Source organism: Antechinus flavipes, chromosome 2 (assembly GCF_016432865.1).
Source record: "Antechinus flavipes isolate AdamAnt ecotype Samford, QLD, Australia chromosome 2, AdamAnt_v2, whole genome shotgun sequence".
Classification (NCBI taxonomy): domain Eukaryota; kingdom Metazoa; phylum Chordata; class Mammalia; order Dasyuromorphia; family Dasyuridae; genus Antechinus; species Antechinus flavipes.
The window spans coordinates 524,370,949-524,397,780 of NC_067399.1; the positions used below are offsets into that span (position 1 = coordinate 524,370,949).

General features: G+C 32.6%; 1 protein-coding gene across 1 annotated transcript in view; it reads right to left on the reverse strand.

Annotated features, from left to right (window-relative positions):
- MYO5A (myosin VA) overlaps positions 1-26,832 on the reverse strand; it is a 214,556-nt gene that overhangs the window by 82,938 nt on the left and 104,786 nt on the right. Inside the window, exons 7-18 of the mRNA XM_051980670.1 lie at positions 26,462-26,543; positions 22,662-22,769; positions 21,366-21,472; positions 15,997-16,262; positions 14,497-14,578; positions 13,442-13,582; positions 9,849-9,974; positions 9,205-9,288; positions 5,491-5,649; positions 2,506-2,603; positions 1,630-1,716; positions 1,429-1,537 (exon numbers count right to left, since the gene is read on the reverse strand). Coding sequence (XP_051836630.1) covers positions 1,429-1,537; positions 1,630-1,716; positions 2,506-2,603; positions 5,491-5,649; positions 9,205-9,288; positions 9,849-9,974; positions 13,442-13,582; positions 14,497-14,578; positions 15,997-16,262; positions 21,366-21,472; positions 22,662-22,769; positions 26,462-26,543 — 1,449 coding nt within the window. The remainder of the gene's footprint in view (positions 1-1,428; positions 1,538-1,629; positions 1,717-2,505; positions 2,604-5,490; positions 5,650-9,204; positions 9,289-9,848; positions 9,975-13,441; positions 13,583-14,496; positions 14,579-15,996; positions 16,263-21,365; positions 21,473-22,661; positions 22,770-26,461; positions 26,544-26,832) is intronic.

The window sequence follows — 26,832 nt, forward strand, 5'->3', positions numbered from 1 at the left end:
ATTAGAAAAAATTAAGATATTGAGTTAGTTTTCCTTTAAATGTATTACTGTTGGTTCCAATTATAGTGTTATTGAGGCTTTCATCATGACCATCTCCTGTTATAAAGTTTTCAAATTCAAGCATTAGTTAAATACTTAACTATGTGTTAGCACTCCTACTATGCCGACATAAAAAGAAAATAGTTGTTTGCCCTCAAGGAGCTTAGATTTTACTATGGGGTAAACCATATGCTGTTGTTATTGTTTGGAAGGTAGAGGGAGGAAGAACAATTAGAAGTATCCTAAAGAGACTTTTACAGTCTCTTGATTCAGTCTCTTTGGCCCTTGCGCCAAACTTTAAAGGGAGCTGGTGACAGGATGCAAAGGAGACACATTCCAGGCTTGGAAGGTTATTTGCACAAAGGCATGGAGAAAAGAAAAGGAATATCACTTAGAAGAGAACAACAGCAAATAGATCCTAGCAGCTCTAAGTACTTTCCCAAGTACTCTTGGGACAAATTCTTAATTCGGGATGTCAAGGCTTTGGTTTCTCTCGGTATATCTTAGGGTGTTATCTCGTCAACATATAGGCTTCAGTTTTAGCCAAATTAGACTATTCACTGAGCTAAGAACATGCCTTACTTCAACACCTTTCCTTTTGGTCATAATTCCTTTCATTCCTGTCCCTACAACCTAGATCTTATAATATTTGCACCCTTTTTTTTGTTGGTCTAAATTCTATCCATACTTTCTCTCTTATCTGAAGCCTTCTCTGGGGACCATAATATGACATGCAAAAGATGGATTTGATTGAGGGTGGACTGCGGCAAAGCTATCAGGCTCACTTTCTCCTCCCGAACTATCTGAGTTCAGTAGTAAAATTTAGAGTACACTAGAGTAGAGTAGGATAGAGATGGCCCTGGATGTAGTGAAAATCTTCTCCTATAACTTCAACAAGAAGGTGGTCTTATATTATTATGTCTCCCGTAAGTATATGTATTGTTATATTAATTATCTTATAAGCTCCTATAAGGCTTTAAGCTCTATTAAGTGAAAGATGTACTTTTAATTCTTTATATCTCCCACAGTGCCAAGTATGGTGTCTTACACCAATTAGGCATTTATTATTGTTGGTTTTACAAAAAAGAATAAGGTGAAAATAACTAAAAGGTACTGACTAATTGTCAGACATCTTCTGTTCCAGTCCCAGAACACATAACACTGTCTCGGAACTCTGGTCAATTCTTCCTACCATTACTGGACCTCTCTGTTCTGCTGGATCCTCAAGCAACTACCTCAATATGCTGTCATTCTTAATTTTAATTTTACATTGTCAGTCTAGATTTCTTTTCTCCAGCAAAAGTTTGAATGAAAAATTGGCAATTAAAATCAAATAGATTCTTAAGAAAAAAATCTATCAATCAGAAGTTCAATAAAAAGGTTTCCTACCAGTATGAGTTTCTCTAATACATTTTTGCATGTCTGCTTCCTATCACTAAGTACATCTTTTTGCTTCATCAAGACACGATAACGACTAAAAAATTCTTGATATGTCCACCTGCCAAAAGAAATCAACAAAAGCTTAGTTAAACATTTGGGATTATCTCTCACTTAAAAAAAGATCTCTGACTTAAGAAATACATAGCCTACCTGGAGGGGAAACCTGCTGCACTAATTCGGATGGTTTCCAAGACGCCACACGCCCTCAACTGCTGCACCGCCCTCTTTTCATCAAACCTGTAGGTGAAAATGCAGAAATGTTAATATACAAAAAGCATTAGCATAGCAAGCACAAATGTGACTACAGCTCCCCATTATTTTATTCCTTAAGAATTGGCTGATAAAATATAATATTATAAAAGAAAAAGAAACTGATGGTCCCAAAGTTATAGCAACAGTGGGTAAAGAAAACTTGTGTGAAGGCAGGTTAGTGATTAACAGTGAGAATATGGACAAGTCAGGTTTGTGCCAAAGTACACCTGACCATGAGTCAGGATCATATCTCTAAGTGTCCTAAGCTCCTATAGTAGTTAAAGTAGGCTAAAAAGATAATTTAATCCTCCCAAAGACCTTTGCACTAAATCTCAGTTATAGCCACAGTAACCACACCCTTACCCTCCTTTGATTTTTCAGTTTTCTTTAGGTTAAACCTGCTGTTTTTTCTCTCTCTACTTCAGTTTACTTGAATCTATTAAAATAATAATAATAACAAAAACAATGTTTATAGTGCTTTAAGAATAACAAAGCATTACATGTCATTTCTTTTGATGATCCTCACAACAATCTTGGGACTTAAGTACTGTTATGATTTCCATTTTACAGATGAGGAAACTGCAGTTGACATAGTTAATAAGTATCTAATGTTAAATTTGAACTCAGATCTTCCTGATTCCCCATCTAAAGTTTCACTATCTAGCTGCCTCAAGATAGTTTCTTTTGCAAGTGACTTTTTATTCAGTGATGTCTTTCCCAGGATAATTAAATACACTTTTTTTTTCCAACTGAGAAGTTAAAAAATAAACTTACGTAAATGGAAACTTGAAGTCATTTGGTTTAATACAGCGCACATAATGAGGAGTTGTAGCATTGAGAGTCTCCATCAGCAAATGAAGAGAATTTCTGAACTACATGAAAAATGAGAGAAAAGGAGATCAAAGATAATATGCAACCAATAACATCTTATTCACAGGATTATTTTTTAATGCTGTACAAAAAAAATTATCAGTGAATAGGAATGAAACCAGTGAAAGAGAACCAGATTTTAGGAGAGTGGGACTAAATTTGAACTCAGCTTTTTTGTAATTCTAAGTCCAGAGCCAGAGTTCTACCATACTGTGGTAGCTATAAATACCATAACAGAAATTTTATTCAGTGACTTCTTTCCTAGGATCATTAAATATACTTTTTTCAACTGTGAAGTTAAAAAATAAATTTACAAAAATGGGATTTTCAAAGTGTATGCTTTCCACTCCAGTAGGAATGATTCAATAATAGTGGAAATTGAAGGTAAGAAGCCTGTGAGACAGGCAGAACAGTCACTGTAATGGCATTTATAGCCATGAAGACCAAGGTTTAGAAGTCTTAAGGGATATATCCAAAGTTGCCCTAGTTAGGATTCAAACCCAAATACTGTGATTTCAAGTCTGGAACTCTTTCTACCATACCAAAGTGCCTCATTTAAATGTTCATCCTATCTCATTAGTATAAAACTTATCAATATCACCCTGACTTTTTAAATATAGAAAGGTAATTTCTACAAGATTGACAGAATTGAAAGCAACAGCAATTTAAACAAGTACTTGTAGATTTAGTTTGAAAAACATAAATCCTTCCTCTCCTATCTACACTCTATATAATTTGATTCAAAGTAATATTAAAGTACTTTGTACATAGAATTTTGATTGAAATTGTGAATTTTTGAGGGCTAAAAGTATTTTTAAATGTAGTTAGTACTTAGAGGCAGTTAGAGTGAGTGGATAAGAGCATGGGGCCTGGAGTCAGAAGATCTGAGATCAAATACAGCCTCAGACACTTAATAGTTAAGTGATTTTGGGCAAGTCACTTAAACACCATTTACCTCAGTTCCTCATCTGTAAAATGGGGACACCCTGCTGAAGGAAATGGCAAATCGCTCCAATATCTTTGCCAAGAAAACCCTACAGACAAAGTTCATGGGGGGTCATGAAAAGTCAGATATGATTAAACAATTGAATAACAACCTAAAAGACAGTGTGGTACAGTAGAAGGATAGACTCTGGAGTCAGAAGAAAGGATTTAAATGTTGTCTCTGACTCATATTATGTAAATGACATCGCTAAGAATTATTTTCCTCATCTGTAAAATGAGCTGGCCATTAATGTCCCTTCCAACACCAAATCAGCAATTCCATGAAATTAGCTGTGTGTGTGTGTGTGTGTGTGTGTGTGTGTGTGTGTGTTTGGGGAAGAGGAAACAACCTGGAACAGATTTCTCCCAAGTAGGAAACTTCCTATACTCTCCACAAATTGATGGATTAATAATTTGTCTACTATTTATAATCTGTGGCAGTTGCCTAGGACATGGAGAGGTTCAGACAATCGTGATCACAATACTGGTATGTAACAGAAGTAGGATGACCTGAACTCAGGTCTTCCTAAGTCCAAAGCTAATCTTTTAGCTTTAGAACTATCCTTCTCTACACACACACACACAGCTCCCCCACCCATACACCCCACCCCACACACCCCCTCCCTCCTTGCCTGTAATCACAAAAGTTTTAGAGCTGGAAATGACCTTAGATACCATCTAACCCAGATACCTCACTTTCAGATGAGGAACTGAGGTTTCTCTTAATGCTAATATTATTCAAATTCCTTTATGGAGTGAAATAGAAAGCATAGCATTATTTCATTTGAGGAACTCAAATCATCCTAATCTAGCAGTAACTAACTTTACTTGAACTTAAGAACAGAGGACCATATGTTAATTTAGTACTAAAATGGACATCCCTGAAGGGAGTAAAGGAACACCCCAAGTTTTACTTTGCAACCAAAAAAGGGATGCTGCACATTGATACTGATATTTTGTGAATACTATTTTTAGATTATTCTTCAGGCATTGGGGCAAAATGATTATAATATAAAGAGGAAAAAATTTTATACAAAAATAGCCCCACTCCCGTAACACTTTTTAGTTCAGGAAGGCTTAATATATAGGATTAACCAGGAAACTGTTATACTCCTAAGTTTGTCCTAGTAGCTATTGGATAAAAGGCTAGATCATGACCATAAAAATGTTTTTATATCTTGGATAAAAGTCAGAAATGCTTAGTTTGTACCTACCAACAAGCCTCAGCAAATGCAGCATCCCTGACTAGAAATATTAGCTGAGGGTAGGGGTGGGCTGCAGAAAAAAAGTTTAGAAATAGGGGCAACTAGATACCAGTCCTGAAGTTCAAAAACTGGCCTCAGACACTTAACACTTCCGAGCTGTGTGACCCTGGGCAAGTCACTTAACCCCCATTGCCAAAGAGAGAGAGACAGACAGAGAGACAAACAGAGAGACAGAGACACAGAGAAAGACAGAGACAGAGAGACAAAGAGAGGAGGAGGGAGAGAGAGAGAGAGAGAGAGAGAGAGAGAGAGAGAGAGAGAGAGAGAGAGAGAGAGAGAGAGAGAGAGAGAGAGAGATAAGAATTCATAAAAAAAGATGGAAGTGCAGCTAGAGGAGGACTTTGAATTATGTGTAGGATTAGGGTTGGTAGAATGTGTGTTGGGGAGGAAAATGGATACTGAATCCTATTCAATTCAATAAGCATTTTTAAAGGATTTATTATGTATCTGGTAGTATGCTAGATACTGAGGATTAATGTCTTAAAAAATTTGTTCCAGTCCTCATTGAACTTACATTCTGCAGTAACTTCATATTGTGTAAGAAGCGTTAAATATTGGGGTACATTGAGAAGGGGCAAGGAAATTTTCTAACATCATAACTGATGTTAGAAAAGGAAGAAGATAGGTATGTACCACTCACCTGGTGTCCCACAGTTTTCTTATGCTCTTTTGTTGACTGGCCTGGTCTAACTTTGGTTGGTTTTATAGGAGTCCTGGAGAGCGGGGTACGCCCAGGAGTGGCTGAAGAGGGACTGATAGCTTTTTCATCATCTTGAAATAATTCTGGGAGCATTTTAAACTATGTCACAAATAAAAAAAAAACATTAAAACTAGAATAAAAACAAACACAAAGAAAAGATAATGTAATATAATCCAAGTAAAGTGGATCACTTCAAGTAATACTAGAAAAATTCTTTCAGACTCACAATCCATGAATGTTCTATGATTCAATGGCAAAGGATTTGAAAACATAAAAGAAATACAGAGAAAAATTGTCTTGTTAGGAATTCATGAAAATTTTTCTTTTTATTATTAATTCCTTTTGTCTACATAATCTTTATTTCTGAATATACTCCTTTTTCATACACTATAAAATGAATTATGCCTTGTAATAAAGAAAAAAAAGGACATTAAAAAAAACCAATTCAACAAAACCAATACATCAATTGAGTGACCATGTATATGATATTCTACATCCATATTTCTAACATCATCTCTGCAATGAAGGGAGGGAGGTGAATTTTATCAGCTCAGTTAAGATCTGAAAGCTTATTTGTTCTTTCTCTCTACATTGGTGTCATTAAGTCCTGCTTCTAAATTTATTCTGAAGCACTTCACACAAAACTTCCCATAAGAAATTGTTAATGTAAAAAATATTATTGCTGCCCTAACATTTCACTATAAAAAATAATCTTATTTTTTATCTTTCTTCTTTCTTTTTCATCTTAATATTGCAGTTTAACATGGCTTCCATAGTAAAGAAAACATTTCTATAGGGACTCAAGCTCGATTCATTTTAACAGAAAAATTTTATTAATGTCTATCTACTATATGCAAAGTATTCAAGGGAATATAATGAAAAAAATTTAAATAAAATTCTACCAAAGAGATTACAGCAATATATCACAAAGATCATATACTATGACCAGGATGTATTTATGCTAGATCTGATTCAATACTAGGAAAATAATAAATATATTCAATCATAAAAAATTAAAAAATTAAAATAAAAAAAAGGAAAACACCACACCACCAACATAAAAAAATCACCAAATCACTTGAATAGAGAAAAAAACTTTTGACACAGCTGTGTGTACGCACATAGGAATAATAGATAGATACAGCTATAGCTGTATAGATATGTAGGCATTTTACTATAGACGGAGCTGTGAATTGTTCCAGCCATTCTGGAAAGCAATTTAGAGTTAAATCTTTTTAAAGGTATTAAAATATCTATACGCTTTAAGCTAGAGAATCCACTAGTAGTAATATAAACCAAGGAGGTCAAAGATTAAAAGAAGGCATCCATTTATACCAAAATACTTACAGCAGTAATTTTTGTAGTTGTTAAGAAAAGCTGATTAAAAACAAAACAACATACTGTTGCTCATCAACTATGGAATAGGTTTTTGTTGTTATTGTTGTTAAATATAGTATATTAATGTATTAGATTATTACTATATTGTAAGAAATGACAAAGATGAAGAATTCAGAAAAGCATGAGATGTCTGAACCAATGCAAACTAAAGTAGAATCAAAAAACAATATATACAATGACATAACAGTGCAAATGAAAGTCCCCAAACCCAAAATTGAACCCAGTGTAATTATAATGACAATGCCAGGAGAAGACATGAGAAAACGCAACTATGTCCCATCTTTGCAAAATGCAACACTAAGCTGATGTGTTAGTTTTACTATAAATACATTTTTCTTCTTTTTTAATTCTTTGTTACAAGGCATAGTTCTCTGGGGAGATAATAGAGATGATTTGGAAATTGAGGTGTAAAAGATATCAATAAAAATAGCACATATATCCTGCCTACCTGTCATGAGCTATATAGAACAAGAATTTACACTCTTGTACTTTTTGTAAAGACACTTAGAACATGCTGGATCTTAAAAGCTTTGCATAAAATAAACCTTCCATGGAAGCAAAACAAAACTTGAAATGTAAAGTTTTTTCTCAGATTGACTGACAGAAGAGATGACTAGTCATCTTAAATGATTCATTAGCATTCATGATTTCCTTTTGATAAATAGTAAACTCATCAGGAAACTTAAAAAGACAATCATCTGTGCTCAGGGATTTAAAAGCTTGTAAATGTTGCACCTAAGTTAAATTACCTTAAAAAAATATCATCAGCTTGCTACTAAACAAGTAGCAACACTATTATAAATCTGAAGTTTCACTACTAATCATAAAACATTTTAAACTTAAATAACAGAATTATTAAAAACAAATTTTAGGTCATTTTTAAAAAAAATTAAGCCTATACTACTGGGCGCTTATACCCCAAAGAGATGCTAAAGAAGGGAAAGGGACCTGTATGTACAAGAATGTTTGTGGCAGCTCTGTTTGTAGTGGCTAGAAACTGGAAAATGAATGGATGCCCATCAATTGGAGAATGGTTGGGTAAATTGTAGTATATGAATGTTATGGAATATTATTGTTCTGTAAAAAATGACCAGCAGGATGAATACAAAGAAGCTTGGAGAGACTTACATGAACTGATGCTAAGTGAAATGAGCAGAACCAGGAGATAATTATATACTTCAACAACTATACTATATGAGGATGTATTCTGATGGAAGTGGATTTCTTCGACAAAGAGGAGATCTAACTCAGTTTCAATTGATCAATGATGGACAAAAGCAGTTACACCCAAAGAAAGAACACTGGGAAATTAATGTAAATGGTTTGCTTTTTTTTTTTTTCTTCCCTGGGTTATCAGTTCTGCACACATATATTGCATCTAGGATATATGGTGACATATTTAACATGTATAGGACTGCTTGCTATCTGGGGGAGGGGGTGGAGGGAGGGGAGGAGAAAAGTCGGAACAGAAGTGAGTGCAAGGGATAATGTTGTAAAAAATTACCCAGGCATGGGTTCTGTCAATAAAAAGTTATAATTATTTTAAAAATATTAAGCCTATAAGCGATGCTACCTGGGAATCAAAAATTTATGAAAAAGAAGGATTAATTTTTTTTCCTACAAAATTCCTTGAGAATCATAATTTGACTTTTCCTGTGACTGAGTGTTAAATTTAGCATTTTATATTTAAATGATCCAGCCTGAAAATGAGAATTTATGTTTTCAAAGCTATTGAAAACAACAATTTTTCCTCCAAAAGCAATATCTAAAGGTGTGTATGAAACTCTCCAGAAGCCAATTTCCTAAATACTAATGTTAAAATAAGAAAATATCAAAATATCTAATAAATAGATATCAAATAATCTAATTTTTACATCATTGAAATTTCCAGTTGGCTATACTCCTATGGATCTTCCTATCACACACTGTGAATTCATCATCCTACAAAATATCAGCCTGGATTTTCCACATTACTCTCTGGTCTGAACCTCTGATTGGAGGGTAAATCAGGAAGCTCCCCTCAAAATCTCTACTTAAGAAAGGCTCTGAGATTTACCACATTGTCTGCACTCTTTCTGAGGATACTAGGTACCTTCCCTTCCTCCATCCTTAACCCTTTCCAGCTTTCTTTTGTTGTATTGTCTTCTCACATTAAATGATAATCTCCTTAAGAGCAGGTAGTGGCTTGCTTTCTTATATTTGTATCACAAGTGCTTAGCTATTTTATGACCAAGGAAAAATACTCTCCACAATTACCTTGCTTGATTTAAGAACTTTAATTTGTTCTTCAAAAACTGTGTCCTTATTCTTCTCTAAGAAGCCTTCACACTGGTATTCAACCTGCAAACATATGGAAAAGTATTTAATAAAAGTCTTCAGTAACAACCACAAAAAGTTTTTGAGCTAGTTATCAATTGCAAGAATCATGTCGTCAGTTCCTCTTCTGTATAAGGCACTATGGTAGGAATGTGTCACTTAATCTGAACCATTTCTATAAAAGTGAGCCCACAAAGCCATAAATTGAGAGAAAATCCTGCATAGTAGATAGAAATCTAACCTCAAAGCCAAGAAGGTTCAAGATTTTGGGGTTTTGTTTTTTTTTGACACACACACTGGTAGTGAGATCCTAGGCTTACCTTCTCAATACCCTAGGCAATTTTCCAAATCTATAACTTATGGAAAAAGTATAGACTTGTATTGGTAGAGGAATTTTCTTCACTGGGGAGTTCCCTATACAAATGAAATCACAGGTCCAGTTCCTATTTTTATCCCTAAAGTCATATAGAATGGAATCTTTAGCAAAGAGAAAAAAGTTACTTGCAATTCCCCCCCACTTTTTTAACTTATTATCTTCTAAAGTTTAAAAGAAAATAAGCAAAAATAAACCAAAGCATCCTTACTTTGTCAGCAAAATGCTGAATGATAAAAGCTTTGTTTGATAGACGAGGCTTTTCAAAGAGTGCACATTTGTTCAAATGTGTATTGTACAACTTCTGAGCCCATGTATCATCTGAACCTTTAGGCATCTAGAAAAGAAAAGCAAGTCAAGAGTTACAGCATAGCTGTGATGCTCATCTAAAGCAAGTAAAAAGCTAAGTTGCACTTTCTGTCACTATGAAATATTTTTTACATTTCCTTAAGGAACTTCTATCTTTTTCGTGTTTCTATGGACTCACTTTGATGGTCTCCACACCTACAAATCAATTATTATTAAATTGAGTATCTTGACTATCAATTGAATATCAAGGCTGACAAAGCATACTTTTCCATTTTTTTGTTTAACATATTTCATCAACTTTCGAATGAACAATTAAATGGACTTTTATATAAAAGGCAAACTAATAGCTATATGCATTCTTAACACGTTAAGACATCAGGACAAGTTTATGGGAAGGTGAAATTCATCATGTGTATTTTAATACAAAAAAATTTTCTCCCAAATACCAGATGGGAAAGTTGTGCCTAAATAGCATCTAAAAAAGATCAGATAGTATGAACTCAATAGAAACTGATAATGAAATAGGTGAGTCAAAAAATTCTAATAGATTTTGATCTAAAATGAGATAGTGTGCAAAATGAAAAAGGTTATATTATACCCACTATATTCTCCTCTTTTGGGATAATATCTGGAAAACTGTTCAACTCTGGGTGACATCTCTTAAGGACATTGGTAAACTGGAAAGGATCCAAAGGCAAGCAACAAGGATCATAGATTTATGGCTAGAAAGAACTTCAGAATTCAACTGGTCCAACCACCTTTTTCTAAATGAGAAAACCAAAGTCCAAAAAGGCTCCAAATTTCTACCATGACATGTAGGTCATGAACTGGTTAGCCTCAGAGTAAAGAATTAGGAATACTGGGTGGAGGAAGCTAAAGAGAATGAGATTTAAGTTTACTGGAAGATCAAAGCTTCTGAAAATTGTAATGGCTATCTTCAGAGGTCATGGGGTCCAGTTCATTAGAAGTTTTCAAGGATGAGCCTAGATGAGGTAGAGGATTTCTGTTCCAATATGAACAGGTTGACAGGAGAAGATGGCATCCATGGTCCCTTCCATCTCTTTGACAAGTAGCAAAGAAAACATTCACCAATATTTTTAAAACTTTATGATCTTATGTTTGCTGAGGATAGAAACTCTATGCTTTAAAAACTAAAGCTTTGTGGCTGTTGTCATTTTAGCTATATCCAACTCTTCATGACTGTACTTGGGATTTTCTTGGCAAGGTATCTACTAATAATGTTTTCCCATTTCATTCTCCAGCTCATTTTACGAATGAGGAAACTGAGGCAAATCAGGATTAAATGACTTTCCCAGACTTAAACAGCTAGTAAGTGTCAGAGACTCAATTTTAACTTCCTGACTCCAGGCCAATCACTCTACAGTACACCACCTAACTGCCCATAAAACTAAAGCACCTCTAACAAATTTATGTGGCAAAATGGAAAGAACACTGTCTCTAGAATCATAGGATATAAATTTTTAACTCTTATTTCTTGTGCAAACTTGGGCAAGTCATCATCTCTATAGGCCTAAGTTTTCTCATTTACAGAACAAAGAGATTGATTATCTGGTTTCTGAATTCTCTTCCAAGTCTAGATTTACAATCCAAAGGCAGTAAGTTGTAAATGTAAGAATATCTTTAAATTATTTTCACTTTAGAAACAAAACATTACCAATGTTATGTAAAGTAGAAGTATTATGTATTTAGATATTATACCAAGGGAAAGAAATAGCCAATATGTATTACAATTAAATAATGTCAAGATACAGTGAATAACACAACTATTTATTATGGTCTTGAACTAGAATAACCTCTTTGGTATTTCCTAAATACAAAATGAGAGATGTGTATTTTATGATTTCTAAGGTCCTTTCCAGTTTTAGAGATGTGATCCTAAAAAGGATGAAAATTAACCTTATTTATTGATTCCTCATCTGGAGAACCAAAAAACATTAGTGCTTAAACAGAGTTCAGAAAGGATCGGATTTAACCCTCTTATTTTACAGATTTAACCCCCTTATTTATTTATAGAGGAAGATGAATTCCAAGTAACATAAATGATTTAGAATGTTAAAGACATCTCATTTATCAGTACCAGCACTAGAAAAAAAATATGCTAATAATTAATTTAAATTCATTTAATAATTCAAGTTTCTGTTTATTCCTCAAATAACAAAGGTGACCACTGGATGATTTAAATAATGCTTTATGGTTTCATTATGAGTGTTAGAGCATAAAAATGAAATACTACGTCTGGATTCCTAAGGTGAGCTATAAAACTTGTACAATAAAAATAAGAAAAAATAAGAAAACAGGAACTTATACTCTACTAATTCAGAATAGGTAATGATTTTTGTAGGAAATCAAACTAAAGTTTACTTTCACATGACTGGAAAAAAAAAAGGTTTGCTAATCAGTTTTTATAAATATAACTATAGAGTAGATATGTTTAAGCTGCAATTATGAAACTATTATGAAAACAGTAAAAACAGTAACTACTTACACTTGTTTATATATAATTGATATGCCAAATACAAGTTTTCGTTAAAGTGTATTTCCTACTAGAGAACACTTAGATTCAAAGAATATTATAGAAGGAAGCAACCTTATAAATGATCTAGCCTTTCACCTTGATTTTAAAGTAATAAAACCAACTTTCTTTTCTCAGCATTTACAAATTCAAATTAGCAGTAGCCTGGTCTCAGTGAGGTTACCAAGTAATATAGTAGATAGAGTGAAGGGCTGGAATCAGGAAGAACAAACTTCAAATTTGGTCTCATGCCTTTATAAGCTGTACAATCCAGGGCAAGTCACTTAACTTGTGTCCACTTTAGTTTCCTCAAGTGTAAAATGAGAACAATAACAGCACCTCCCTAACTAGGTTACTGAGAAGATAAAGATATTTGTAAAGTGCTTAACGGTACTTGGTACACAGCAGGTGTTTAATAAATGCTTGTTCCTTTCTCTCCATGAATTGTTTGAAATACTAAAGTTTTACTTGCACTTTCACATTTATGTAGCTAGTGGCCTTCACCAAGATTGAATTCACTACTCAAAACAAATAATCAGTTTTGACAATTGAAGTCATTATATTATAAGTCTTAATTCATAATTTACTCTTTCCTGCTATGAATACTCCTATAGCCATGATACATACGCAACCAAAGCTTGTTTATCTTTGTCAATGAAGCACAGTAGTAGCAGGGACAAAGAAACTGATGATCTTAAAACATCTTTTGAGTCATTTTTCTTCCATCTTCTTTGAGTGAGATGTTATTAATTATTATTACATGTTATTAATTAGTGAAATTCCAAAAAAGAGAGGTAGGGAAACAAGGGGAAAAGAGAATATTTGGAAAGTCTACTACAAGGGTAATCACTCTCAGAATAATTGAGAATAGATTGAAAAAAATTGCTTTTTATGGGAAAACACAATCTTATTTTACCCCTTATAATAGACCTTAAGTATTCAGCTTAAAATATTTTACCTACCTTGCATTCTTCATCCAACAAATCCAGAATGCCCAGTTTTGCTTCTATAAGGTTAATACAAGGTTGATTGTCATAAAAATCTATGAGTGTCCATGGAATTTGCTCCTTCATATACTCTTCTTGTTCTAGTTTAAAGACATGCTATAGAAAGAGGAAAAAATAGTATTCCTTGAAACCAATAGCATCTATCTATCTACCTATATATTTATAATGACATATAAATATATAACATATTAATTATATGCAATATAATTAATTATGATATAATATGTGATAAATAAGTTTATTTATTTATTGAGTATCTGTGTTATTAAGAACATCATAAAATTCCTGCTAATTTCCAGACATTATAATCTAATCAGGGAAACAGAATGAGGACATACGATATAATACAAGAAAACAAATATTAGCTATTCATTACATTCAGAATATGAGTAATTTTGGATGTGGTTAGTCTAGATAGCAGAGGGTTTAAATGATAATATTTTAATTTTTTTCCTGGAAATGCTTCTAAAATACATTTCTCTGACTTCTTAAATTGTTGTATTATGTAATAAATGCAGCTGTAGCTATGGATATAGATGATATGGGGATACTGAACTAAAAGATTTAGCTTCAATACTTCAATTCAACATATGAATTACATGCCAGTGAAAAACAAGTAACTGCTACTGTGAACTCTAATGCAAAAACTGGGTGTTAAATATTAGCAACTTGCTTATGAATGATGATCACCACTGTCTTCAAACACAATGATATCCATCTTTGTAAATTTTGTTAAAGATAGGTAATCTCTATTTTAAGATGACAGAAGTATTTGACTGGGACTATATTACCAGATTCTCAATGTAGCTCCACTGAGTAGACTAGGAGCAGGAGATATTTGGAGTCTACACAAAGAATGACATACTCTATATATTACATTCATTATTAACCATTATTTGTTGTTCTAAATCTGAGAAATTAAATATAATTTGGGAATTGATTTCAGGAATTAGATTTCAAATACAACTTTTCAAGGTAATCACTTTTTAGCAGGAAAAGAAAATTCTTACCATGTTGAATTGTTGCTGTAGTTTCTCATTGGCATAGTTAATACAAAATTGTTCAAAGCTATTTATCTCAAATGTTTCAAACCTGTAAAACAAAGATAATTTGATATACAATCAGAGAAAAACACAGAAAACATTTCACAATAGAAACAATAAGAAAAGCCCTAAATTATTTGAAATTTGCTCTCCAAAGTAATGAGGTTTGACTGCTTTCTTGAAAGAGGGTCTCAGCCAATGACACTGATCACAAACCTGAATGTTCATCAGACTCCAGCAGAATAACAAAAAAGCACAAATATATTGTACTATCAGGAGAATGAGCTTTGGAAATCCTATCCCAAAGTAGAAAATAATTAAAGTAATCAATAAGGACATAGTACTATTGAAGTACTAATATAGTACTAATAAAGACATATAATATTTGGGGTCATTATAGTATTTTCTTAATGGTCAACTTACAAAATCACCATTATTCCAATGTGTTCTCTCTCTCTCTCTCTCTCTCTCTCTCTCTCTCTCTTTTGCTTAGGCAATTGGGGTTAAGTGACTTGTCCAGGGTCACACAGCCAGGAAGTGTTAAGTGTCTGAGACCAGATTTGAACTCAGGTCCTCCTGACTTCAGGGCTGGTATTCTATTCACTATACCATCTAGCTGCTCCATTTCAATGTTCTCTTGATATAAATAGTATGGGAACAAAAAATTATTTTTTTTAAAAGCACAGTTTATAAATAAAAAGTATTATATCAAACATGAGTGTACAATAAGGAATTTAATAGTAAAAAGTAGAATATATTAATGGGAAGAGTTAAGAGCTGAATTGATATATAATTCAATTCAGATCAGTTCAATCCTACATAATATACATTTTTAAAGTGTGTTATAAAATCAAATGAATTATTCTAAGTGCTGAAGACAGCAAAGATAAAACCAAGATATGGAGATAGAGCTCAAAAAAATTTATAATATGGCTGGGAAATAAGACATAGATTCAAACAAATATAATACAAGCTAGACTCTAATAGGAACATAAGAAAGGTCCAAATAAGGAAGCACTGATTTGGGGAGAAAAGAATAATTTCCAGCTATAGAAAGCAAAAACAAAACAAAACAAAATAAAAAGAAAAACAAAAACCTTCATACAGAAGGTATGAGACACAACTCTGAAACTTTGATTTCTTCTTCATGCCTACCACAGAAGGTACCTTCCTTTTTAGCCTTTTGTGTGTTGTCTTTTTCCACTGAAATATAAACTCTTGGAGAGTGGAAATTTTTTTCTTTTCTTTTTTATAGACTAAGTAAGCTAGAGTAGGATTCCAGTTTTATTCTTATATATTGTAGGATAATTATATTACTACCATTAAGAAATTCCTTAATTCAAATGGGCAGAAGCTCAAGTATTTAATAAAACCTCTTCAGTAGTAAATTTTCCACTATTGAAATAAATTAAGCTATTGTAACTTTTATGGAAGATCACTAAAAATTAACTAACATAATATACTTACCCATAAATATCCAACACTCCAATAAAAGAGTGTTGCTTTACGGCTGAATGGAGAGCTTGATTGACATGATCTACAATCCAATTAAAGAGTTTGGCATAGATATGTTTGGCCAAGGCATCCCGAGCATTAGTGGCCTGCAATTTGGGAATCGGTTTGATATAGGTCTCAGTTGCAGTAGCCAGCTTCCTATGGCAAAGCCAATGAGACATTTCTTCATATTCAACTCCCATAAGATCACAGAAAATGCTAAGAGGCTCATGTTTCGGCTGCCAAAAGAAAATGGCTCATTTAGATAAGTCTTATAATAAGAATTTTCCAGAAAGTATTTGTGAAGGTACAAAACAGTAAAATTTCTGACATTAAAAAATAAGAAGAATTCGCCAGGATCACCAAATGATAATTTCTATATTGTAATGCTAATAATGCAAATTAAGGCATAAAATAATAATAAGTATTATTGTTTTTATATCAATCTCAAATTTGTACAGTACTTCACGTTTTCCTAAAGCATTTTACACAAACTGCCTCAATTAATTCTTTAAAATTAGTCTATTTTTATTCTGAATTTAAATACCAAATTAGATGAACATTTCCAATACAAAGCAGAACAACCAAAAAAAAAAAAAAAAAAAGATTACTCTGTCTCATATGATTCTTACAAGATCTTTATTAGGTTCATAGATAACATTACCGTTCCTATTTTACAAATGAGAAACCAAGGCATAGAGAATTGGTCAATAACATAAATCAAGGTCATAGAGTTGATTAATGACAGAATTAGAGCTATAATCTAAGTCTCCTGCTCTTAACACTGTACCATTTTTCTTTCTTTTTGTCTAGCATCAAGACATTTTAAACACGATATATTAAGCATTAATTAGCAAACAGGATTATTGGAAACATGGCACTATTCCCTAAAAAAAGCATCTTAAATGTACGTTTATGAACACGTCATTTGAAAGTAGGTCGGTACATTCTATACTGATTTTCTTTAAATAGAGTCATCATTTCCTGAGCTAAAAATTCCCTATTTTGCTATATGGAAACTACATATTTTAAACAGCATGGGAACATTTACCTATATTAACTAAAAATGCACTTGGGATCTAACAATCAATATTATCATAAAATAAATATTCTATCTATCTAGAATTCTATCTAGAATAATATGGAAAATTCAAATGGTATAAAATTAAAGTCCAAATATTCTAGTTATATATCAACATCACAAATTCAATCTCTAGAAAATCTCCAATATCAAGAATAAAGAGAATAAATACATAAGGATATTTTCTGATAGTATATCTTCAATATTAATTCCTATTATAACCATAGAAGAAAAAGGAAAGAAAAGGAAGCAGAAATATCATTTTAAGAAAATTTTAAAATAAAACATTTGATGATGGTGACAATAATCAGCAATAATTTTTCTATTACTTAATGTAGTCCAATAGGTAATGAAGTAAGTTTAGGATTGGCAGGCTTAGACCCAATTTGGGCAGAGGTTTTTATAAATGGAGATTAAATTAGATCTTGAGTCTTAACTCTCCATTTCTGTCATCTTTTTTTATTATGATAATGCATGTTTATAGTGTTGACAGGGTTAAATTGTTCAACTAAATCCTGGATTAGCATCATAGCACCCCCAAACATAGAAGACTAAAATTTTCAAAAAAATTTTAATAGATTAGAAAAATCAATCAACAAAGCAAATGAAACATGAAAACACTAATGTTATAAGAACTAGAAATTCTGATAAAGAGAGCCGAGCTATCCAAACAAAGTTGCCTTGCTCAGTATTTAAAAAATCTGGGACATATAGTTGGTTGATTTATTCATTTTTGGGGAGAATTTGTAAATGAGATAGTAAAAAAAAAAACACTTCCATCATCAGAAAAAATTTGTAGTACAACAAACAATACTGGTCACCAACCAGACAAAGCAAATCAATAATATGTATATGCATATGTATGTGTATGTGTGTTTACATATATACATGTGTGTATATGTGTGTGTGTGTGTCTGCGTAACTTAAGAGAAAACTTACAAACTAAATTGGTAAGTGTTTATTTTTAAGACATACTTTAGCCTGATAATACACATTTTTATAATGATTGGAATGTGGCATGATTATATTTTCTAAATATCAACTCATCTCTGTCACTCTCCTACAAAAGCCATGAATCTTCTATCTAACTTTTATAGCCATTATAGTCACTGTCAAATCAACAAACTTGCCCCTAAAAAAGAAAGAAGGAAAGTCAAAAGAATAGAAATGAATGAGGATGGGAGCAACTCCTGGGGGAAATGCCTTAAACTAACTGCATAATTGATTGACTTTCAGGACAGTATTTCTTGTCAAGAGAAGTACACTAATGCTTTAGGTAAGCCATAGTGATGCCATGTGTTTTTTAAACTTGTATCAATATTTTTGATTTCTAAAATCATAAAGATTTAGGAAAATTCAGCATATTGAAAAAGTTAGTCATATCAATGATGCACTTAGTTGTATCAATGAGTTCACTTAAAAATGATCTGTAAGATTTCTTTAGAAGTGAATAAGGCCTACGTCAGATGAAAAGTCATAAAAGTCTCAAATCCCACCATCTTTTATAAAATTATCAAATGAGGTCAGAAAATATAAACATGGCTACAAATAGAATGCAGTGATTAGGAGTAATGAGTTGTCCCAAAGAGTATAAAGAAGGAGTAAAGGGGTCATAGATTTAAGAGCTGGAAGGAATCACAGAGATCATTTAATACCACCCCATTGTTTTACAGGTTAGAAAACTGAGACCCAGAGCTTAGTGACTTGCCTAAAATTACTACACATAAAATGATTATAGAATGAGAGGAAAAAAATAAAAGATTTCTTCCATGTGAGTCAAATCTTTCTCCACAAACCAAACTTTCTATCTGGCCAATATCATTTTACTCTCTAAATAATTTTTATTACTTCCTTCTTTATGTAACTTTACAGTCATATTTCTTTATATTTTTGAAAAGTTCAGAATAAAAATTTGCATATTTATTGATCCAAAGACAACTAAATGAAATATTCTTTTAAGATTCATTTGATGTTTACTACTGTTTTTAAAATAAGAATATAAAATATTATATTCGCAAACTTTTAAAGATTAGGAACAGAGAACAAACTTCTATTCAGAAAACAGAATAACATTTTTTTAAAAATTTTAATTTTATAATCAATTAAAGAATCAAGACAGAGAGGAATAAGCAAAGTGGAGAAGACCTACATTGCATAGTTTAAGGAGAGCTGACTTATGTTTCACTAATTTTGAAATCTATAGGAATTCTACCTTCCTTGAGCTTAGGAAAAGTCATCATAGTGTTCAATGCTACTGGCGAGTTGCCTTTTTTTTTTTTTTTAAATGGCAATGAAAAAGAAAGTGATACAGAGAGAAAAATAGGGCAAGAAAGCACTAAAATAACTTCCTAGTGCAGTAAAAATAGCAATAAATTTACAGTCAGAAGACCTGGGTTCAAATATTGGCTTTGACACTTCCTACAAGTTACATGGTAAGTCACATTTTCAAGTTTTCCTTTTATGTAAAATAAAGAGGTTGAACTAGAATATATTTAAAGAGTCTTCCAACTCTAAATCTTTGATCCTACAATACTCAGAGAAGATAGAAACACAGAATTAGAGGCAAACAGATAGATATCTACAAAGAAAAACAGATTAAGGCAACACACACCAACAAAAATTCTCATAATATGCATAATTTCAGAGACATACACAGAGATTCATTAAGACTTAAAACCAAATCTCTAACCTCTCTACAAATCAGGTCTTCATCTTCTATAATAATAAGTTAATATTAATACAGCTTACTATGTGATAGGCTTGTTAAGTATTTGACAAAGTAAAGGGACAATACTAAACCAGGAGCACATTGAACTTTGTTATATAAAAAAAAATTTTATTACTGTACTTCAAACTAGTTGGTTTCCTTTGCACTGGTGGTTATTTTCTGAATTAAAATATATCAGTCCAAAAGAAGATCTGTAGATTACCCGGATTACCCAGAGTTCATGACACAAGAAAAGATAAAGAATCCCTGGGTAGGACAATCCCTGAGGTTCTATGGTCTTGTGTGAGCATTCTACAAAGAAGTCCTAGTAACTTTTGAGTCTATAGTATATTTTCAAAACTGTAGGCATAAACTGAGGTATTACTTCTTGCTAATAATACTAAATAATAATAAATAAATAATAATAAGACTAAATGATACTCTGCCCCATCCAGTAAAAGAAATTAAGTTAAAGTACAATCCACTTGTAGGTTGACATATTTCCATTATTCCAGAGATTGAAAGGCTTTCATGAGCTCACAAAATAAATTATAGGACTGGAATGCAAACCTCTTTATTTCTAGGCCAGTACTCAAGCCAATGTATAATACTGTTTCTCTGATGTTTTTAAGTTGATGTTATGTCTGTTTTGATTTTTAAAAAACCAAGCAAAGGATGACAGGAAATAATAATAACCAATGTTGGAGGGGATGTGGGAAAATTGGGATACTGATGCATTGTTGGTGGAATTGTGAACAGATCCAACCATTTTGGAGAGCAATTTGGAACTATGCTCAAAAAGTTAATCACACTGTGCATACCCTTTGACTTAGCAGTGTCTCTACTGGGCTTATATCACAAAGAGATCTTAAAGGAGGGAAAGGGACCCACATGTGCAAAAATGTTTGTGGCAGAGCTCTTTGTAGTGACAAGAAACTGGAAACTGAGTGGCAGCCCCTTTTATAGTGACAAGAACCTAGAAACTAAGCAGGATAATTTCAGAGAGGCTTGGAGAGATCAACATAAACTGATGCTAAGTGAAATGAGCGGAACCAGGAGATCATTATACACAAAAACAACAATATTATACAACGATCAATTCTGATGGACATGGCTCTCTTAAACAATGAGATGATTCAAACCAGTGCCACTTGTTCAATGATGAAGAGAGCCATCTACACCCAGAGAGAGGAATGTGGAAAAATGTGTGGAACACAACATTCTCAATGTTATTTGCTTGCATTTTGTTTTCTTAGTTTTTTTCCCCTTCCCTCTTGATCCTATTTTTCTTGTGCAGCAAAATAACTGTATAAATATGTATACATATATTGTATTTAACATATATTTTAACATATTTAACATGAATTGGACTATCTAGGGAAGGGGTGAGGGGAAGGAGGGGAAAATTTGGAACGAAAGTTTCACAAGAATCAATGCTGAAAAATTACCCATGCATATGTTTTGTAAATAAAAACCTTAAACAAAAACAAGCCAAATCAAAAGCATTTTAATTGTAAAATACACATAATCATTTTTTAAACATTTTAGACTTACAGGTATTGAGCAGCTGTCCGAGTCCCGGGAAGTAAATCCAACATTGCCTAAGTGAAGGATGCCAGCAAGTATTCGGAAAATTCCCATCTGATAAGACTCATTAATTCCTAAAATATCATTAGAACAGTATAATAAATAAGTAGCAAATTTCACAAAAGGAATTTTGAGCACATATTCAAATCCTGGTTATCTATACAGGTTATTACAGATTACAAAGTAACATGGTAAATCAGACTCCAACTATGCAGACATTATCTATATTAAACACAAATCTTTCTCTATTCTTACTCAGAATGTAGCCTGAAATCTAATAGGAGTCAATTCTTTTTTTTTTTTCTGTAAGCCCTAAGAATGGTATAAATCATATATAACATAAGATTAGAGAATGAGTGAATTTTTGGCCAAGTTAATGTTGTATATTAGTCTAACATGACACTGTCCACTCCTAATGTGAGGGAGAAGAGAAAGGAATTATGGAAGGAAGCAAACTGAAGACAGCTTTTCAGTTATTTCTAATTCTAATCTCATGCTATGGCTTTATTATCTTGTATAAAATATCATGACTTTTCAAAATACTAGGCATAACTATGTTTAAATGGAAATATTAAAATGCATTACAACTAAACAAAGCATTTCAAATTATATAATCCACTTCTCCAGCAGAATTCTCCCTTAATGGCTAATTAAGAGTTATATCTAATATAAGTAGTTTTTTTCTTTTAGCTGTTATGACTTTTTTCCACTTTTTTGTTTTTGCTTAGTCTTACAAATTTATAATCTATTAACTTGGAATGAAATTCCTTGTAAGGACTAAGTTGCTTACTTAGAAAGTAAATTAAATTGAGGCTACTTTTTAAGGTACTATATTATCAGCAACTTAATAGTATTCTGATGCACTAAAATAATTAGTTCATCTCCAAAAATCTATATATTTTTAAAAATAGAGACTACCTATAAACCTAATATTATTTTCAAAAAAATAACAAACTTAAATATCATTGTTTGCAGGCTTGGAGAAAAGACTGTCAGTATAGCAGCTATGTCAACATGAGAAATTAAATTTGAAACTTTCATTTTAATTAAGATTCTACACTTACTTGGATTTTTATAAAACCAGAAATTATTGCAGTGAGGCAAAGGAAAAAAAGTTCCTTATATGAGGAACTATGACTATCAGTGGTACTCACTAGCTAAGCTCAAATAAACCTAGCTAACATTCTAGATGAGGGCTACATGAGTCATGTTATGCATATGTAAGTTGTTGCTCATAGAGTCCTGAGAACAAAGTAAATTTACCTAGCAAAGTACAGGCCTGCCTTGTATGTACCATTTCCTTAGCATCATCAACCCCGTCAATTACTGGGCTGCCTCCTTGCTTTGTGTAGTGGAAGTAATCAGCATTTCCTGAAAATGAAGAAAAAAGAATTTTTCATTGTATAAGTGCCAAGAAAAATGTTTCTTGAATTAGTACATCCCCTAAATTCTATAACTACAATTCCCTTCCAAAAGCAAGTGCATGTTAGGAAAAAAAATTTCTGTCAAAAGCAACTCAAATGTCAACAATGTCAAATGTCAACAATGGGATTAATTACTAGCTTCTCTTTTTGACTTTTCAGGTCTTCAAGGCTCAAAATTCCTGAGTAACCCTAACCCTCCCAACTCTTCTTCTTAGGCCTCCAAACCAATCACTTCTTTTGAATTTGTCTTTTCTTTTCCATGTCCTAGAGTCAGGCCATTATCTTCCCATATCCATATAATTTTATTACCTGCAGTAGTATACCACGGCTCTAATTCTGCTGGTAATCTTGCCTTGCTGGCTGTCCTGCTGACTCATCTCCACAGAATTTTCACTATCATGCCATAGAAATCTTTTTACCCTGGAAGCTCATTCCACCCCTAAGCCATCTCTCACACTAGCTATACCTACATCTCAGAAGCCTCTTCCTTTGGTTGATTTCTAGGAGGAGGAAACCCAGACTGTTTTCATTCTTCTTCAGGCTGTATTGTTGACTCGTCTCCAGGATGAAAATAGGATTTTCTTTACTATGTCCTGGATACATTCAATTTTCTCCCTTTTCCCCTCAAACCCTTTTTCAGCTTCCTTTTTTTATAATTTAAGTTCTTTACAAGCAAGGACTGTTTTTACTTCTTGCAATCGAAGAACTTAGCATGGTAATAAGCCTAAAACTTAATATTAGCCTGAAACATAATAAGTGTTTAATAAATGTTTCTGATTTAATAATAGCTAATTTTTTTGGTAAGAAAGAAGCTATAATAAATCTAATACAGTGTTTATTAAGAGTTACTTTTATAGGTATCACATCTTCTTACATGATTTTAAGCCACATGGGGAATTATATCTTATCAAAATTTTTTATTTCACTCAGTTATCACAATTAATACAATTAGTAGACAATTAATACAGGTTTGCTGAATTAAATTTAATTATTTTCCTTGCAGTCTCACACTCAAGAAGAGCAGAATCATAAACAATTAACAGCAAAGTTTCTAAGCAAAGCAGGAGACTCCTGTTTAGGTTTTATTATTGCTAAGTATTTTTTTTTTTTCAAGGAAATCCTAAAAAACTACAATATGGAAGAGTCAGGAAATACCAATCTGCTTAGAGAGATATCAGATAAAGCTTTAAAAACTGTCAGTAGACCCCAGTGTACTGGTTAGGGACTTCTGGCCTACAAAATTAAATACAATTCTAGGCCTTCTACAAGCTGGTGCTAACATACTCATCTCCTAGACTTATTTCCCATTTACCTGGCAAACTAGATTACTATTTTGCATTTTTTGGCTACAGTGTTTCTTGCTCATACTTTGTCCTGCCATCTCTTCTCTACTAGTTAAAATCCTACTTTTTCTCAAGGGTTAACTCTGATCTCACCTATTCTATAATCAACCTTGAGACTGGCCTAAGGCCAAAATGACCTCATTTCCCTAAAGCACCTCTCAGTGCTCTATTTGGAAATTACTTACATGAAATCTCAAGCTGGAGATATCCTAATGGTTCTGCTCAATTTTTTGTTACCTCCTAATCCCTTGTCTATTCCCTAGCATGAGAACTGGGAAGTTTCTCAATAAATATTTATGGAATAGTCATCATTAACCTTAACAAGTTCCAACTGAAATATAAATACAAATAACATCAATGTTGTATTTTAAACAAAGGTAAAAATCTAATCAATCATTACATAATTCGAACTAGCCATATGTTCAAGAGACATAGTTTCTGGGTAATTAAACATATTATTAATTATTCCAGCAGATAATTAATAAAAGGGGTCAGCAGCATTCCTGAATGTCAAGAATCCTTATGGAACCCATTCAGAGCTTATATGCCCTCAGAAGAATGAATATTCTTAAAGTTAGCAATTAACTGATTGGTTAACAATTAGTGAGAAGAATGAATAGTATAGTGAGAAGGGGGACCTATTCCAATGGGAAGGGGGGGGGGGCCCTAGAATGTGGCTGATCAGTCTCACTCTCTGGACTAGCCCCAGCCTCCAGGGCAACCTAGACAAAGGTGCACCCCTCTTCCCCAAACTTGTCACAAGTTGTTTCTTGGGCTTGGAATTCTCTCTATTCATCATCTAGTTTCCCTGGCTTCTGTCAAGTCTCAGCTAAAGTCGCATCGGCTGTAAGCCTTTCTTGCTCCTCCTTAATTTGTGTCTTCCCTCTATCCAGTTTATCCTGTATATATCTTATTTTTACCTATTGATTTTCATGTTATATTCCTCTGACGACAGGTTCTTACTCTTTTTCATTATGGGTTCTTTGGAATTGCCTTAGATAGTTCTCTTGATCAGAGTAGCTAAATGTGCCATATCATGCTGGCTCTTTAGGATAACTTTTCTAGATTTTCTTAAACATCCTTTCAATAAATATTCTAGGAATTTGCCAGGAATCAAAGTTAAAGTTATTAGCTTATTTATAATTGCCACATTCTGTACTCTTTCATTTTTGAAAAATGGGATATTATTCACTCTTCAAAACTGGTAACATTCAGATCTTTTAAATAGTAGTAACAGTGGTTTTGCAATCACACTTGCCAGTCCTTACAGAACCTTGTATAATATGTCTAATGTATGTTTTTATGAGGCAATTGAGGTTGCCTATAGTCACCCAGATGTTAAACATCTGAGAGTAGATTTGAACTCAGGTCCTCCTTGACTTCGGGGCTGGTGTTCTATCCACTGCACCATCTAGCTGCTCCAATATGTATAATGTATAGTGAAAATGGAACCAGAATAATCTTCGGATTCCTAATTCAATTCCTAATTCTTAGTGGACTCCTAATTTATTGCTGAACATAGTGAGCAATCTGAACCCAAGCTTAAGATTTAGGAATTACTCTATGCAAATTGAAAAGCCATAGAAACCATCACTATTCTAGACTATCATTGCAAATTACTATTTTTTCATGAAACTCACTAAGTTTTAAGTAGTTCCCAGTATCATGCTAATTAAATAATCCATACTATCAGTTTAAAAACTGTTTTCTTTATCTATCAAACATTTATTTGTTAATTTATCTAATATAGCTCTTTATTGATAAAGAAACATTAATTACTTGGTAGACTGTTTGAAATTTTTTTTCTTTTTAAAAGAAAACCTCATCATTAGTAAAGATGACTTCTATGAAAAGTCATTTCTGAGATGCAATGAATTCATTGTATATATACACTATTTTTAATTTTTAAAATTTCATTATATGCTTTAGGTAAATATCTCAATCTTTATATAGATTTTAAAGGACTATTTAGGGGTTCTGATAATTCTGTTCACTTGACATCTTTTAGCTTCCATGTTTATAAACAGAGCACTAGTACAATTCCTTTCTTATCACCTCCTATCTGGATTTTTAGAAGTTTCCAAGTTGATATCACTGCCCCTATTCACTCTTATCTTTAATCTGTCTCCTAAGTAAGTGCTAAGATAATTTTAAAGTATGGATTCAAAAAAGCATTTCTTAAAACCTTTGCTTCTTCCCAGTGGCTATCATATAACAGCTTCCTGTTTGAGAAGACAATTAATTAACCCAAATATAAGTGAAATAATATCAAGCTCCCCAAATGCTACTTTCATACCTAATCGTAGCATTTTAAATTCTGGTAACTTTGCTGAGGCACACAACTGGTAGAAGATATGATAGTTTCTCTCCTCTTCTGCCTTTGAAAAAAAGTAAAGATTTTTCAATTATAGTAATCAAATTTAAAAAACTGAATAATGAATTTTTTTTAATTTCATGAACATAGTCTATTTCCTAACCAATGAATTTCATTTACAACATAATATTTCAATCTCTCCCTTACCCTTCATGTACAAATACTATATTTTTGACTGTAATATTTGGTTTGTGCTGATTAACAAAAACTTAATATATGATAAAGAATTAAAAAAAAAAAAAGCAATGACTATGCTTTGGCTTGAAGTCACAGCCCTTTATTCAGATTAATGT